The 15,373-nt window shown below is 48.9% G+C and overlaps 3 protein-coding genes across 3 annotated transcripts; 1 reads left to right on the forward strand and 2 right to left on the reverse strand.

The window, feature by feature from the left end:
- Positions 1 to 5,280: 5,280 nt before the first annotated feature.
- Positions 5,281 to 5,737, forward strand: Pmar_PMAR021100 (hypothetical protein; the record flags this gene model as incomplete). The annotated part of the gene is made up of 2 exons (XM_002784659.1): positions 5,281 to 5,317; positions 5,388 to 5,737. 2 exons carry the CDS (start codon positions 5,281 to 5,283, stop codon positions 5,735 to 5,737), a joined length of 387 nt encoding a protein of 128 aa, XP_002784705.1.
- Positions 5,738 to 6,359: 622 nt separating this feature from the next.
- Positions 6,360 to 6,657, reverse strand: Pmar_PMAR021101 (hypothetical protein; the record flags this gene model as incomplete). Its single annotated transcript, XM_002784660.1, has 2 exons — positions 6,360 to 6,369; positions 6,446 to 6,657. The coding sequence occupies 2 exons, from the start codon at positions 6,655 to 6,657 to the stop codon at positions 6,360 to 6,362; spliced, it is 222 nt and encodes a 73-aa protein (XP_002784706.1).
- A 5,134-nt stretch (positions 6,658 to 11,791) lies between these two features.
- On the reverse strand, positions 11,792 to 13,201 carry Pmar_PMAR021102 (hypothetical protein; the record flags this gene model as incomplete). Its single annotated transcript, XM_002784661.1, has 7 exons — positions 11,792 to 12,004; positions 12,048 to 12,179; positions 12,252 to 12,350; positions 12,441 to 12,632; positions 12,681 to 12,751; positions 12,799 to 13,031; positions 13,077 to 13,201. 7 exons carry the CDS (start codon positions 13,199 to 13,201, stop codon positions 11,792 to 11,794), a joined length of 1,065 nt encoding a protein of 354 aa, XP_002784707.1.
- Between the last annotated feature and the right edge of the window lie 2,172 nt (positions 13,202 to 15,373).

Here is a 15,373-nt window from a genome sequence, read left to right on the forward strand (position 1 = left end):
CCCACGGAGTGTTCAAGACCGACTCATGAACGCAACAGAGATATTGAACCACAGAAAAACACGGACGGCTCCAGTTTCACCATAAAACGTGCTGATCTATTGATAAACCACAATTCGGATAGCAAAAGAATCAATACGGATGAGGGCAACGGAAGCACCACCCAGAACTAGATGGCTCAACACACAAGGAGGCGAGGGAGCAACCTCAGGCGTGGTAGAGTCCCCAGGCGTCGACAGCACAAGTCAACAAATCATCCGAGTTCAATTCGGATGAATCATGCTCAGTATGGTTTTTCAAGACTAGCCAAGCGAGCAAGTTCAATACGCGCGCACAATATTTGAGTTGGATGAGTTAGAACAGGATAAAACTGTTGAAAAGGAAATAAATAAGTAAAGACAGACAGGAATCCTGTCATAGAATTACCGTTGGGTGTTAAAAGTGCTACTGTGTGAAGTACTCCGGTAAAAATACAATGCAGCAAAAAAGTGGCGAAAAGCGCGACTAGCTTGAAAGCACTTCTAAATGTGCTACTTTAAACTGCTTGCTGAAATCTATACCACTTATTGCCAGGGTATAAATGTTGTTGCTAGTTCGTTACTGAGAAAGTAGCGTGTACACAAGAGCAAATAAGTGAGACTGTCGGAAATTATAGCATTTGGCAATTCCGCAATATTAGCAAAAAAGTGAGATTGCCGGATTGTATTACAAAGGACGCACGAACTCGCTCCCCTGGTGAAATTGAAGTTTTTAATGGTGAAATAGAGGTTGCTAAGGTGTAGTAGGGATGATGACTTGCAGTCACGAGGCTTTCTACTGTCAATGGTTTCCCCACTGAAGATCCCCATGAGCTCAGTAGGAAAAGGATCGATCCGGACTGATCCTCTACGGTCAAGCAGAGTCAGCGAACTGAATCTCCTTCCGCCGCGGTATCGGCCTGGCCGAGCCGCCGTGGAGAAAATACAGGTATTCGTCGCCTGGAGTCACAGACAATTGACAAGAATCCCCCCAGAAGGCGGCATAGCCATGGCTTGGAATAACGACTAGCATTTCATTTCATTTGATAATATTTTTAGTGTCATGGGCTTTCCTGGTTACTTTTCAAAATCTGCTGACAATTACGGGTGATTCCAGTGGAGTCACTCCACCTTACTCAGGCCGAGCGTCGATGTGGTTGGAACGATAGATTCTACCTCGACAAGATACCCGAGTACGATCCGTTACAAGACGCTAGCTGCGTGGGGTATCGCGCTATGCTTCGAAGGAAGCAGCTGAGGGCTGCGAAAAGGAAAACATCTTACACAGTCTCGTAAGCCGGGCTGTCCCACAAGCTCACCACGAGAAACCACCGTTAAGATGATTTTGGAATGCGACTTCAGAAGATCTGCAAAACTGCGCATATCTCTGCATCCCTCCTAATGTGACGTGTCTATTTCTACACAGTTCCCATGGCATTTCTGCGGCCCAGAGGAGACCTCCTCGTGCTCCTATGCTTGGGCGGCAGAGGTTCCCTGACCGCGCCAATGAACGGGAACAGCTAGTGCCACAACTTGTGAACCACATACGTCAGTGTTGGCGGAGCTTCAGAATACCAGAGATCCATCGAAGGTCTCTCTTTCTGTCGGCTCTTGTCGCTCAGCCGGATCGTCCAGGCACTACGCCAAAGCATTCTTCCATCCCGGGACGAGGCCCTCTATATTAGTAGCAGAAGCAGATCGATTGGCTCGTGATATCGCCCCGGTGCAGAAGGCGATGAGGGCAGTTCTGCACAGGGAAGGCATCATACAGAAACTCGGTCAGACAGTAACGTTGTCTCTCAGCCTGGGTTTGGTGGGTTTAAATCAAATTCCCAAAGGGAAAGTCTCAATTCCGTTGAGCGCCAGGGGCCTATCCAACCACTAATACATGGTTGAGTAGCTACTACTGCCCGTAGTAGCTCTTGCGTAGCGCGTCCGAAATATTGGCGTGTTTCTCCACGAAGTGAACGTTAACGGAGTTCAGACTCATGCACTCGATTCTACAGCTCAGTATAAAAGCCCATGGGTCAGGTCTGCTAAAGGCTGTATCCTAACTGTACATGGAACTCTGCCCCAACAGACTGATTTTAGATCAAATCGACAAGGTGGTGAGCGAGCAACCCAATGCCTTGAATTCCGCACAGTTGCGCGCTGAGCTTGTCGCGAACCTGCTGGCCCTCAGGGAAGTGAGTCCACCCGCTTCGATATAGTTTGAGAGAAGCAACCGCGATGTCGTCTCATGCAGGCCTCAATTGAGTGTGTTGAGGCTATAGTGCGATGGAGGCAGAAGCTCATCCCTCCGTCATCACCTAGCACGCGTAGTCATAATGAGAGTAACGGTAAGCCTCGAGAACTCGGGACACCCGCGTAGTCTTATGTCAGACACGCTTGATGGCTCGCCACCAAAGTGGGTAGATGAGAAATCCGGACTGAACTACCTTATCAAGATGAAAACAGACACCTTGTGGCTTGCAGACGCTAGCTTTTGCAAGCTCGTTGAGTTCAGCTCGAGGAGGTAACGCTAGTGGCACTGCCACTGTGGCAGCCCTAGACCAGTTCGAAGGCGCCTCTCTGCTATTCTACATTTTGTATGGTTCCTCATCCTATTGGACTTGTTTCAACTGGTGCCGAATGTTCGAGGCTCCGTGGCATATGTAGATCCATCTCAGTGACCCCTTCCTCGTGGGCCCTAGCCTCTCGCCATCGAGTAGTTCAACCGTACCCGAACCACTGTCAACGCGTAAAGGGGCAGCCCCGAGAAGACCTCAAAAACGCACAGTACATCTCCCCCTTCATAAGGACCAGCTTGGTAGGCCTCCATCGACTCACTCGAAAAAACCTGTCCGTAATTATCAGATCGCATTCGGGACTGCGAGATGAATCTGCTGCAAGAGTCAGTCCTGGACTGCGCGCAACAGCAGGACGTGACCATCACCACCACCGACGATCCCCGGGGTGTCTCGGCGGGCAGCGAGCCCGAGTGAGACCACTCGGGAGCACGCCGATGATACGATTCTTCTACCATCAGGCATCGGCCGCTCATTACCCTGAGCGATGACAAGAGAGAAACTCCAGATAAGCTGAGAGCTGATCGTCAAGGTCGGACCATCAACTTCTGAACTGTTGACCTTCACTTCAGAAGGAACAGCTGAATTCAAGGGAGACGTTAAACCCAAACCAGTCACCTTCACGCCGGCGAAATGCACTCGTGACATCATGCGTGCAGAGTTCGAAAAATACGTCACGGTCGAGGCCGACCCGGTGTCTTTAGCCTCAACGAGCCGAACCTGGGCACAGGTGGAAGGTGCCGTACACGGTGCGAACCCGACGAGCACCAGAGGTGGTCCAAGCCAGGTATGCATCTGACCTTCTCAATAGATCGACGCAGCGACTGCGAAAGAACACGACTGTATGTGCACTCCCTGCTCAGACATGCTGCTGGTGGATCATGGCTGACGATGGGAGTAGGATCGGGCTCGTCGTGTATCACTTGAAGACCCACCTTGTCCCTCAAGCGCATATAGTACATATCTCCGTGAAGGACGTCACATTGACAGAGATGGTGAGAGCTGGCTCTACGCCGCTTCAATGGGTTGCCTCTCGCTAGGTTGTAACGAGTCTACGTGTCCACATCTTCGAGCGCTACCCTGAAGTTAGCTCCATCAGAGCTACCCTATGGTCGCAAGACGAGACCGTGGCGCGCGACATACCTTATTCGTAGTTACACTGAGACTCCAACGGCAGAGGACGGTTCGAAATATGCAATAGATGAGAAGATCGAGGGAGCGTAGGCGTGCATTCTGCTCTGCTTCTCGAATAGTAGAAGGTTTGCGGTTCCGCACTCCCAAGGACTATTGCAGCCGTCAATGCAACGAATCTCGATTCTCGTTTTTGGCTCTCGGAAAGAGCCATTGGATGCCGCTTCTCTTGATAGGAGCTCCTATTCAAAGCTCTCGAGATGGGCATCTGTATAGCGCGGAGTGCTTAGATTCAAACGAGCTCATTTCCGGTGGTTTCAGCTGACGCAGGAAAGTGATGGCAGACGTGGCCAAGTATTCAACATACTACTCCCCTCGCGTCCTGGTCCAATCTAGGTCATGAACTCGAGACGAAACATAGAAGAACTAGGCGACCCTGTCGGCCTGTATGACGGTGAGATCGCACCTGACGATGGAGCTCTGCAGTTGCAGACATGCACGCTAGTGAGAAGAGAATTGCAACGCACGGACCGTGTGACACGGGATACAATATAGTCCGAATTCAGGGCTTGATCGTCCCGAGCGATGCATCCTTGAGCTGCGACCAGAGTAGAGGACGCGTCCACAACCCAGTTGTCCTCGCCAGCGCTCTCGTCAGAGCCGGTGTAACTTCCGAAGATCTAAATACGTAGGTGGAACGGGACCGCATGCTTCTGCTGATGACGCCTGTCGAAGGCTCTCGGAACCTCCACCTCTTCTGCAGAGATTGATGGAAGGCCTGCAATGCAATGATAGCGAGGTAGGCTTTCTCCACGTTGTTAGTATTCATTGCTTTACCAGTTGGCCACTGGGCTACCCGAGTCGCTAGCCAAGAGCAGGCTCCTGCCGTCGACCCTCGAGACGATTCTGCAATGGGCAGCCGAGAGGTGCGTCTAACAGCGAAGACTCAAGCCGGAAGGGAATACTCCTCAGTTGTTGGTATGACTTTACGAGTGAGAAGTGGAGTTCACGGCTATCAACGTCGATGCATAGTGTTGATAGAGTAACAGTGCTATCCGTTCCCATGTTGTCAGTCGCAGCAGCGACTAACCTTCTTCACTTCTCGTCAGGTTTCGAGCGCTCCTGTGTCTGCGGTTCTCGGCATGAGCCTGAGTGTGTCTGTGCATGTGAGCCTTCTCTGAGAAACAGTACTGCTGCAAGTCTCGGCCTCCTTACTAGGTACCCTATCTACTGAGCGATGAAACTTTCATCTCAGGGGCGTGCTTGCTACCGATACAGTTCGTCGCTCGCAGCGAGAAGGCTCCGCCGTTCACAGTGGGTGTCTGTGGCTCTTTCCGCAGAGAGAGCTCCCCTGATTCGAGGCAGATTTTCTTCATTCCGACCTCGGATGAGGAGTTGGTTCTGGCTGTGATACCGGCACCTCAGGGAGTGCTGAAAGTCGACGTCCTCGCATGCGTACTTGAGGTAGATTCCCTTATTTTTCTTCACAAACATCTCGTTCGAGACACTGGACGGTGCTTCCCGAGAGGATAGTCCTGCGTTCTCCCATATTGTGCTGCCACATGTGATGGAAGAGGAAACATCGACCACGGATGTTCTCACAGGTGAGCAATTCGAGGCGATGTTGTGGAATTGTCCTTCTCTCTCATCCTTTATTATATGAGTATTTTTCAGGTGTTGAGGTTCCAACATCTAATGGTGACACCTCCGAGACTGAAGAAACTCGAGGGAAGATGACTGATTTGGTAGAGTTCAAGCGTTTGAGCATCATGCCCCAGTGTTCCACGGATCGTACCCTGGGCTTCTTGACTGAACCTGTGGTGAGCGACCCAGCAGCTGGGTCTCAGCTGCCGTGGGCTGACCCCGACGAGTTCTTTCTCTCTCAGGAACAATCCAGGGTGGCGAGGATGTGCCTCGACGAGCCCTTCATCATTGCCCTTTGCCACGCGTCTCTAGATGATCTCAATATTCCGTTGCATGCTTCTCTTGTGTGCCCTGAGTCGGAAATCTCATCATCACGCTGATTTCATGTATTTTTGTTGTGTTGCGCGAGTTTGTCTCATGGCATTAGTCATGGAATATTGTCCACATGTTCTTCGGGTATGTAGGCGGTAACTCTCGGACAGAACTTCCGTATTGATATACTTCTAGTTGCGTTCCCTCATATCACGCGTTTGTCGAATTTTTGAGGTCACTTTCTCACAAGAGCTCGGCATAGCTGTGCAACGATTCACAGCCTGGCTCTGGGCCTCAGACCTACTCGAAGGATTGTTCTGCAACCGATAAACTGAGCGGGAGTATTCAAGATAAATTCCTAACCCTGCAACAGCGATGCCGTCCAAGCGTTCCACGTGATACTTTTTCAAGCAACGCAGCCTCATTATGGTTACGCCAAAGCCATGCAAATCATCGGCATCCTGTTGACTCAGGATACCACATCACTACTCCAGCAGATAGCTCTGCAGGCGACCATTTAAATTTTCATACAAGCTTCATCACAATATCAGCAAACTTCATCGATTGTTTCATTGCCAACAGTATAGCAGTTCCCACCATGCCATGTCACGTTTTCCTGACCTATCCACTTAAAGTCGAATGGAACCGTCATACCAGCATTCGAATATTGGAGGACTATATAGAAAGACATCAAAGCAACCTGAACAGAGATAAAAGGCCAAAAGAAGCGATACATTAGTCGAAGGAAGATGGATATGATAGATTCCTGGTACCACCGCTTCATGGCGACTACGAGTAGCATGAAAACACCAACTTCAGCCACGATATCGACCAACAATCTGCGAATACCACGCATAAACTCCTCGTCAGTCATATCCCAGAAGGTGTCGTGGAGCTTCGGATTCACGGAACGTAGGACAACAAAGCATATCAAAGAGTGTATGGGAGCGAGGATCTCCATTGCTTCCTTGCATATAGCGATACTCATGATAGAGAGTGGGCGCCTAGCGGGTTCCCCATCTTCTGGTATCTCCTCGCTCCTCATGTTGGCATCGAGATCTTCCACCACCCCGTCCAAGTTGCCTTTCCGAGATTTCTCGACAGATTCGCTCTTCGCACAATCATTAGCGATGAGCTCTGCTTCCGGCCGAACAAAGTCAGTTTGCCCTCCGAGAGGACCCGTAAATGAGTATGATGTACTCATAGTAGAGGTTCGTCGAGCCATCCTCCTACAATCCGCAGTTTTGAGGAGGTCTTCGGAGACTGGCTGCTGCAGGCCGAGTATGTTTGAACCGGTACCAACTTCTGGATTCACACCGATGCTCCCGTATGCGGGTGGCTGTATTCGCGAGAAGCCCGGATCATCTATATCGCATGCGGAATGCGTTCTGGTTGGCCTTCTTGGTCTTTCCCAAAACACGTCTGACTCAAGCTGACCAAGAGCGTAAGATGCATTGAGCGACGACCCTATTGGATGCCCCTCGTCATTGCCCTGTATGGCATCTTCGCTTCTTTCAGCGTAGTGACATCCGTAATCCACGAAGCCATTCTCGTTGAGTTGCGTTGCTTGAAGCAACTTGCTTCATAGGAACTACTCGAGGGAAGCTCGGCAATCGTGAATGGTAGCTGCGTCCGGTCGGCATCCTCAGGTCGTTCCATACTATCGTTATCCATGCTATGTGAATCGAAGTCTCCAACTTCGACGGGAACTTGGCAGACTTCATTGCTCTTCGGAACCGATGGTCTGACAATATAGCTACAGTAAATATAATAGAGGTTCTCAGCGAGGTCTAGAGCGATCAGTAGGAAGGCCAGCCAGGTGTGGCTGACAGAACTAATGACAGACGCAGTAAAGAACTCATAAGCGTACATGGCGAATAAACTTATTAATGGATAACAATCAATGCAGTATAATCTTGCGTAGTGCTTGGCAGCTATCTCAAAGACTCCCCTGAAGATGTAGAAAGATAGGAAAACAAGCATCTTCACCAAGCCGACGCTACTAGATGAAAAGTGATAGAGCAGAGGAGAGCCAACGGCGAAAGTGAATATACCACTCCCGATGGTGATGATCATCATAACGAATTCCTCCCTCGATGCGGCCGAGCGCCTATCTTTCGGGAGGTCATAGTATATCATGCCAATTGCAATTGGCGTTAAACCACCAAGTACAGGCATCCATGGTAGGGGATAATAAGGAGTGAAAGCCGGAATGACACCGAGGAAGAATAACTGGATAACACTCGCCATTCCACCAATCTTGAAGTACTTCCATACACGGCGATCGCCCCAAACGTCGGAGAGGAAGGTGTTGGCCCACGGGGCAAGGCTAAAGGTGCACTGCAGGAGGGTGAAGAATAGTACTGGCAACCATTGCCATACAGGCAAATCGATCGGCCCAGAAATCGGTATCGCAAATGTAACTAGACAGATGAGTGATGAGAAGCAGGCAGTGAAGGCGGTCAGGTAGAGCTTGGGGTGTGGTATCTTCAAGATACTATCTCGATAATAAGTGAATCCTTCCAGAAACAGAAAGCGGCGTAGTATACCACAGCTCACCGTGTCACTTCGTAGGAATCCAACGAGTTCTGGGGAATACTCGGGAAAGCCTGTTATACGCTCATGAGCGGCACTCAAGGCTACACTGAATGATTCCGAATACCTTCTAGTCAAAGATGGACGTCGCTGAAAACACACGAGTCTTAGGCTGGGACTGATTGATTCACCGAAGATCACTTCCACTAAGTTATTCGAAATGCGAACAAACCCACGGCAATTGAAGGTGTGCTAGACCTAGACTCTCTAGTATGCATCTCAACATCGAGCCTTGAAGATTAGTAACAACAATACGAGTGGGAGTTAATAGGCTGAGAACATTTTTCTCTGAACAATAGTATCAGAGACAATATGTACGCTGAGTGCTTACTTTATTTTCTGCCGCGTTGAAAGTGTCCGGACCAAGAGACGAGCAGCTCTCCGCAGATGGTACTGCCGTTCGACCACCCACAGGGCCGGTGCGGTCCCGTGACGTTTGTCTAAAGCGAGGGTCTTCCTATGACCTTAACACTGGTTCGAATCTTACGGGGCCGAGGATAGCGTACTATCTCGGTGAGTAGTAGCGTTTTGGTTATCGGAGCTCATATTACGTTCAGAAAATCGAACTAAAGAAATCTATGCTCACCCCGTATATAAAGCGCTGCCCGGGAACTCAGCTCGACTGATGGACTCGTCCTGGGACCTCTGATGCCAGGGACTTGACGCCCAGCCTTTCTCGATATTACCATAAACGAAATCCACTACAAGTCGAGAAGCACAACGGCTCTAGTCGATGCATTGCAGACGATCAGTGAATGGCATTCATCACTCGCGGGGGGTCGAAGGGAAATTTCCCGCTCGACCCAGCTTTCGTTCTTACTTGGTCGACCCGTTGCGACCAGCTCTGGTGGTCAGACGAATGCTACTTAGCTCGGCGTCAGGTCGAGATCCGAAATCATTCCATCAGAAGAGCACCCAGCTTTTTTCACTGAAATACTCTGATGGACTCAGCTAACCTTCGATTCTCTTACTAAACAGAAGAGAATCAATGCTAGATCTCGACTAAGCTTGCTTTTCTAAACGATCTACGACAAGGACCTATTTGAGTTGGGGCACTATCTCGACCGATCAAGCCTTATCGGTAATGCGTTATCCATTCTTATCGGATCTTCGCCCATGTGCTTGGGCGAGACGTGAGGCCTCAACGAACTTCCGCCTCGGAGACGGCGTCTCTCTCCTATGCCGATACCCAACGTGAAGGAAATGAGCCACTCACGACGACTTGCTGCTCGATACCAATCTAATCACATCTCCCAACGGAGGAGCCAATGTGAGGCTTCCTGCGTCGAAGTCAGAATAGGTTCGTTCACTCCAGAGTATTTCGCGGTGAATACTACACCTTTCCCCGTGCAAGTTTGACAAGTGAGCAGACAAGAATGACAATGTTACAAGCAAGTTTGACGTTGAGAATTCAAGTTTGACACTGGCAGAATATATCAGTAGTGACATTTCGGATCTCCCGCTTGAAACGTTGTCGTCAGGCAGTTGACTATCCCCATTATACGGAATTCCAGCCTATCGGCAGATTCGTCTCAGTAGATAGTGACAGCTCAATGAACCTTCATATACGATGTAACCACCGATGACGATGTTGGTTCGGGAAATGACATTTATCAGGTGCCACAAGTTCAGGCTTAGGTTCACCTGAAGGCAATATGTCAGGTGTACTCGGCCATGATGCTTGGCATTGCCGAGTTGGCAATTCAATGTAAAGCACAATGCGATACAACCCTATCGTTCCCCCGAGTGGAAGCATTCAGAAGTATGGCTTCAATCACCAAAACAACCGAGCACTTCGCTTTCTGAACGCACCGCGCTAGTTTCGTTGGTGTACCAGTGGGAGAGTACCACGACAATGCATACACAGCCGTTGGCTTTTGCAAGCTCGTTGAGTTCAGCTCGAGGAGGTAACGTTAGTGGCACTGCCACTGTGGCAGCTCTAGACCAGTCCGAAGGCGCCTCTCTGCTATTCTACATGTTGTGCGATTCCTTATCCTATTGGGCTTGTTCCAGCTGATGCCGAATGCTCGAGACTCAGTGACATAGATCCATCTCAGTGACCCCTTCCTCGTGGCTCCTAGCCTCTCGCCATCGAGTGGCTGTTTTCAAGGGAGACGTTAAACCCAAACCAGTCACCTTCACGCCGGCGAAATGCACTCGTGACATCATGCGTGCAGAGTTCGAAAAATACGTCACGGTCGAGGCCGACCCGGTGTCTTTAGCCTCAACGAGCCGGCATAACACGCCTAATCTAAGCAACTGGAAGTAATCTATGCAATCCATGCTAATCTGAGCTAGTACTACAAATCCGAGCAATGGCTCCAATTCTATGCCAATTGGCTATGCCATGCAACCTGGTTTTGGCGAGATGGTTTAGATGTTATCGACAAGACAAAATGAAAAGTGAAATCGCAGTGCGAATATACGATAAGACCATAGTTGTTAGTCACAGTGTGACTATGCTGTGCTGTCACACTAGCACACCATTTCACACTGTGTCACACTGTGTCTGTCACACTAGTCACCAACGCGATAAGTAGTTTAGCATGAAACATTTAGTGAAGAAGTCGTACAAGTGTCGTACATCAGGAACATGTAACCTACGCTTATAGAATCATAACAGCAATTGATACTCGCTTTCGCTCGTGTCGCTCGCTTCACCGGAATCAACACCAGTACGAGAATCTGACCATCCTAGGGGATCGACCATATCTTCGTTATACGATAAGCTCACAATATCGCGTCGAAATGCAAATTGTATACACGTTAGGAAACAACGTGGGTTCTTACCGGCCTCTTCAGTTCCTTCGATAGGAGAATCATTGCCGAATTGGCTGGCTTGGCTGTATATTGAGCGATATCCATCACTGCTGTCGCACGACTCCTCTTCTTCAGAAGACGATTCGCCATCAGTTAAGGTATCATAGTCATCCTCGCTTGATTCATCAGTTCCAGATAAAAGCGAGGCGATACCTGTCAGGAAACGAACATGGTCAATATCCAGAAGAAATTGTGAGAGACTGATGTTCCCACTTGTTTCGTTGTCCGAGAGGTTTTCTGTATCATCTATTGTCAATTCTTCACCTGAAGAAATGACAGGTTCTTCAGCATTACAGAAGACACCCTAAATGACGAATATTCACTGATTATGTGCCTGTTCAGGGTGCTTTCTATAGTACTACTCACCATGCTGTGGGAGTGAGACAGCGGAGTTATATCGGCCCAAAACACCTGGATTCCGTGCAGTTGCTCGTCCTCGTCTCAAGCCAGCCATGCGCCTATTTTCTGGGATGTACCTATGGGCATCATGTCTGGGATCGGGACACGATGCTGATATTCAGCTCACGGTGGTCGGCTCTTTAGGTAGGTTTCCACCGCATACCCATGCCCGCAGCATGCCCAGTCACGATATTCCTTACATGTACAGCTAGGAGGGATTCTCTGACGGCCGAATTCAGTCCGCTGCTGCTGAGGCGAGACGGTGACGAGATAGTAGCAGAAGTAATGCCTTAAGACTTTTGTCAAAGTCAGATCGCCATCTGCAAGTAAAAAATTCCCGAAGAGATGTCATTTGCAGTCGAACCTTCTTCTAACTCATCCAGCAAAATGCCTCGGAGGAAGAGTTCAGTCCTCTCTCTCATTTCGGCATCGGCATGCTGTCCTGGTGAGCGGTTATTCGGAAGCAGGAAATATCGTGTACCGATAGTACTCTCAATTAAATCAGTGACCACAGTCGTGACCTACAAACAGTTGCCAGAAATGCAATAAGCGTCTTGCAGTTACCTCAGTAACGCATCCTCGTTGATGAAACTTGGTTCCTCGAAGTTTCATATCATTCTGATACTCGACCGCGTTGATAGGCTCGGGTCTCTTAACGTAATGTTGAGGGCTCGAGAGTTTGAGAGACACTATAACCTACACAATTACTATGAGCATGTATAAGACTCGTCCCATAAATTGAAAAGTAGAATCAGACGTGAGGCGTACCTTGCGAATTTTCGCCGCGAAAGCAGATATGTTTAGTCGTTTACTCCCTATTATCCGTGTGTGTGTTTTATGAAAGGACTCGACGATGTTGGTCAAGACCTGACATAACTTATGATAAAACTAGCTAGCATCGAAATGCGACGCTGGTAATGTGCGTTGTAAACAGTGTCCCACGGAGAGGCTTGTTACCTGAGTTCCAACAACACCTTCATTCGTTATGGCTATATTTGGATAGCCATATTGTTCGGTGTCTAGTGTCTTCCTCAAATATTCTCCCCCTTGAGGAGAAATATCACTAACGACCTCGGCCATGGTATCGGAGATCAACTCGTACAAGGCATCGGTGGGAGCTGCATGTAACCAGTACTTATTTCGTTTCACCTAGCAGAGAAACGAATCAACATTCGTATGAGCATCATCTACTCTCACTATATCGAAGCCTTCACCGAGAGTGCCTTTGTTATCTTTCAGGTTCTTAGTCAAGTGGAAGTAGCAACGCGCTGAAAATCGCGAGTCAAACTGCGGTCAATTCAGGGTCCCACCTTACCGTTCCTCACGTTTGGTAAGACTTCACGGCATGCCTTGAGTGCACCTTGATGGGCGTCGTGAACACAGAGGTTCACGACGTCCTCAATAGTTTTCTCACCCAACGTCAAGGCTCTCACCAACGCGTCGAGGTGCGCTAACAGATGATGGTACACGTCGTAGCATTCTTCGTTAATGATAGCCATGAAGAAGGGGACGAATGTATGCCGGTACTGGCGACGAGAAACATCGAACCTGAGGGATAGAGTTGTAGAAGCTCGGTTGGTAGAAAGTTGCTACCATATCCTCGAGGATCCAACCCATGCGACTTTCTGACTCCCACGGATTATCTTGTTCTGCGCATCCATGTACAATGGGAAACCCGAGGGCATGGAGCGTATGAACCAGAGCAATGATGCTAGCATACCTAATCTATAAATTACAACGATTGCCTATCCTTAGCACTTCTCACTCGCGCCGCCGATCACGCAGGCGAAGTTGTCACCCCAGTATCCGCCGTGGAACACGAACTCTCTTGAGGGTATCTTGTCTTCTCTGATGTAGTCGATGATTTCCTGGCTTATACGCGAGTCCTCGAATGCTCCCTCCAGTTCGAAGAAATTGCTGACTGGATACACTGCTATGTCGCGTCTTCGTTGGATTCCAGATATGATATTTTGCACCTAGAATGTATCAGTCTCAACTTAAGATTCTCAAACTCCTCGTCTAACAGCAGCTCTAACAGCAGCTCTATCGTACTTGATTCCGTGTGATCCGTCCCGATTCAACGTAGTCAGGAAAATCCTCAACCAAGTTATTAAAAATATCACTCGCCGTCTTCCCCCATCTAGAAGCCTTATCGACGATATAAGATGCGATTTTCCGCGGATGACGAGTCCTGTTCCGCTGACGCGGAATCTCACCGTGTTCTCCTGCGAAAACTGAATAGCAGATACAAATTCTACAATCCATTACCTGCACTGAGCACGGTTACATGATCACCATTATTCACCAGCTTCCACTTCTTTTCGCAGGCGAGGTGATCACCACAGTGATAAACTTCGTAGTTATCACGGCGATACGATAACAATGCAACTTCGTCGAGCTGCAGTCGGTCGAGGGCTGTTTTGAAGAAGTTGGCCCCACTAGGGATCCCATAGATCTCGTTCTGTTGCTGCCAGTTAAGCCGACGTGGCATGAGATACGTGCTGATCGGTAAAGCTGTATAGTACAGTGGGGTTATATCCGTATTACGCGTACTATAGTGAATAAAACTAAGTACTATTCCTAGATAGCTTCACCTCTATTCAAACCTACGACCTGTCGATCCACAGTATTTGATTATCTTTTGATTGTACCGCGAGTTACTCGCTGCGAGCAGCTATCACTGTAACAGGGAGAGACTAATGTGCCGTTTTTTGTCCGGTTCACATAGAATCCAGACACTGTCACGAAAGGCATATCAGCCTGTCCCTGTCGTTAGGAGTCGTGGGCTTTTTGCCTACAATGCAACAAATTAGATATGGACCACAGATCAAGCTTGTAGCATTGTGGGAGACGTGATTTTACGCGACGCATGGCAAAGTTTATACACTACGATATGAAGCGGACGCTTACCTGGCAACTTTTTAGAGCTGCTTCAAATACAGCCACCAGAGGCGGATGATCCGCCGCGGATCAAAAGCCCACAGAAGGGTGAATTTCTATTCCTTCGTATTTCCCAAAAAATGTAACAACGCTCACTATAAAACTCCACTTATTCTTTCCCCTCTGTTATTCCCAATTGCAATTCCCCACGGGATCCGCCACTGACAACAGAGCCTGGAAAAGAGCCACTTGACTGATATGACATGAATAACACAACTCGAGCCCAAATCCGAAACACATATCGCATGTTGTTGACGCATCATTTATCATCGCTATTTAATGAGTTCTGCATCGGCTGCATGAGATTTGAAGGGGGAGCGACTATTACCCAATGCCGAGGGTCATGATCAGTCTCAACTCTAAGGCTGGGCGCACCGCGGCAATTTGGTGGTCGATCCAGCCATTGATTAGTTTTCTCAGGACCCAGAGCAACCTTGACTTCCCGTTTCGCCGGAAGGAAGACGGTGCCGAAAAAAACCCCACTCGTCGCGCGCCCGGAGGAATACAGGACAATCCGGACGTTACAGCCCTCCTTATAGCCTGACTGGATTCTGATACCGATCCTCCCATCCCCACATTTTGTCGCTGTGGCATTTAAATCTCGGCTTGCCTTTGTTTTTTTCTTCATGGGAAAGTCTTCAGCCCGCTTGTGAGTTATATCGTTATCCTTTCGCGCCGTCTAGCCAAAAAGAATATCCCGTAGAATCCCAAAAAATAGAACGTTAGATGAGTCAGAGACGAACAGCAGTTGGCTCGAAGGGGTAAATCTTACTTTGCGTCGTTTAGAGACACCACTACCATCATCACCAGGCGAGAGATCAATGTGTGACTGTGAAGATCGAAAGGCGGGCCTATAAGCGGTAAAGGTTCCTATTCTACATCCAAAGAATGATATGCGAGGTCGGATGATAGAGAAGTCATGCTTACACTGTTATCCTGAGATCACTGGT

The sequence above is a fragment of the Perkinsus marinus genome (assembly GCF_000006405.1).
Source record: "Perkinsus marinus ATCC 50983 genomic scaffold scf_1104296934700, whole genome shotgun sequence".
Taxonomy (NCBI): domain Eukaryota; phylum Perkinsozoa; order Perkinsida; family Perkinsidae; genus Perkinsus; species Perkinsus marinus.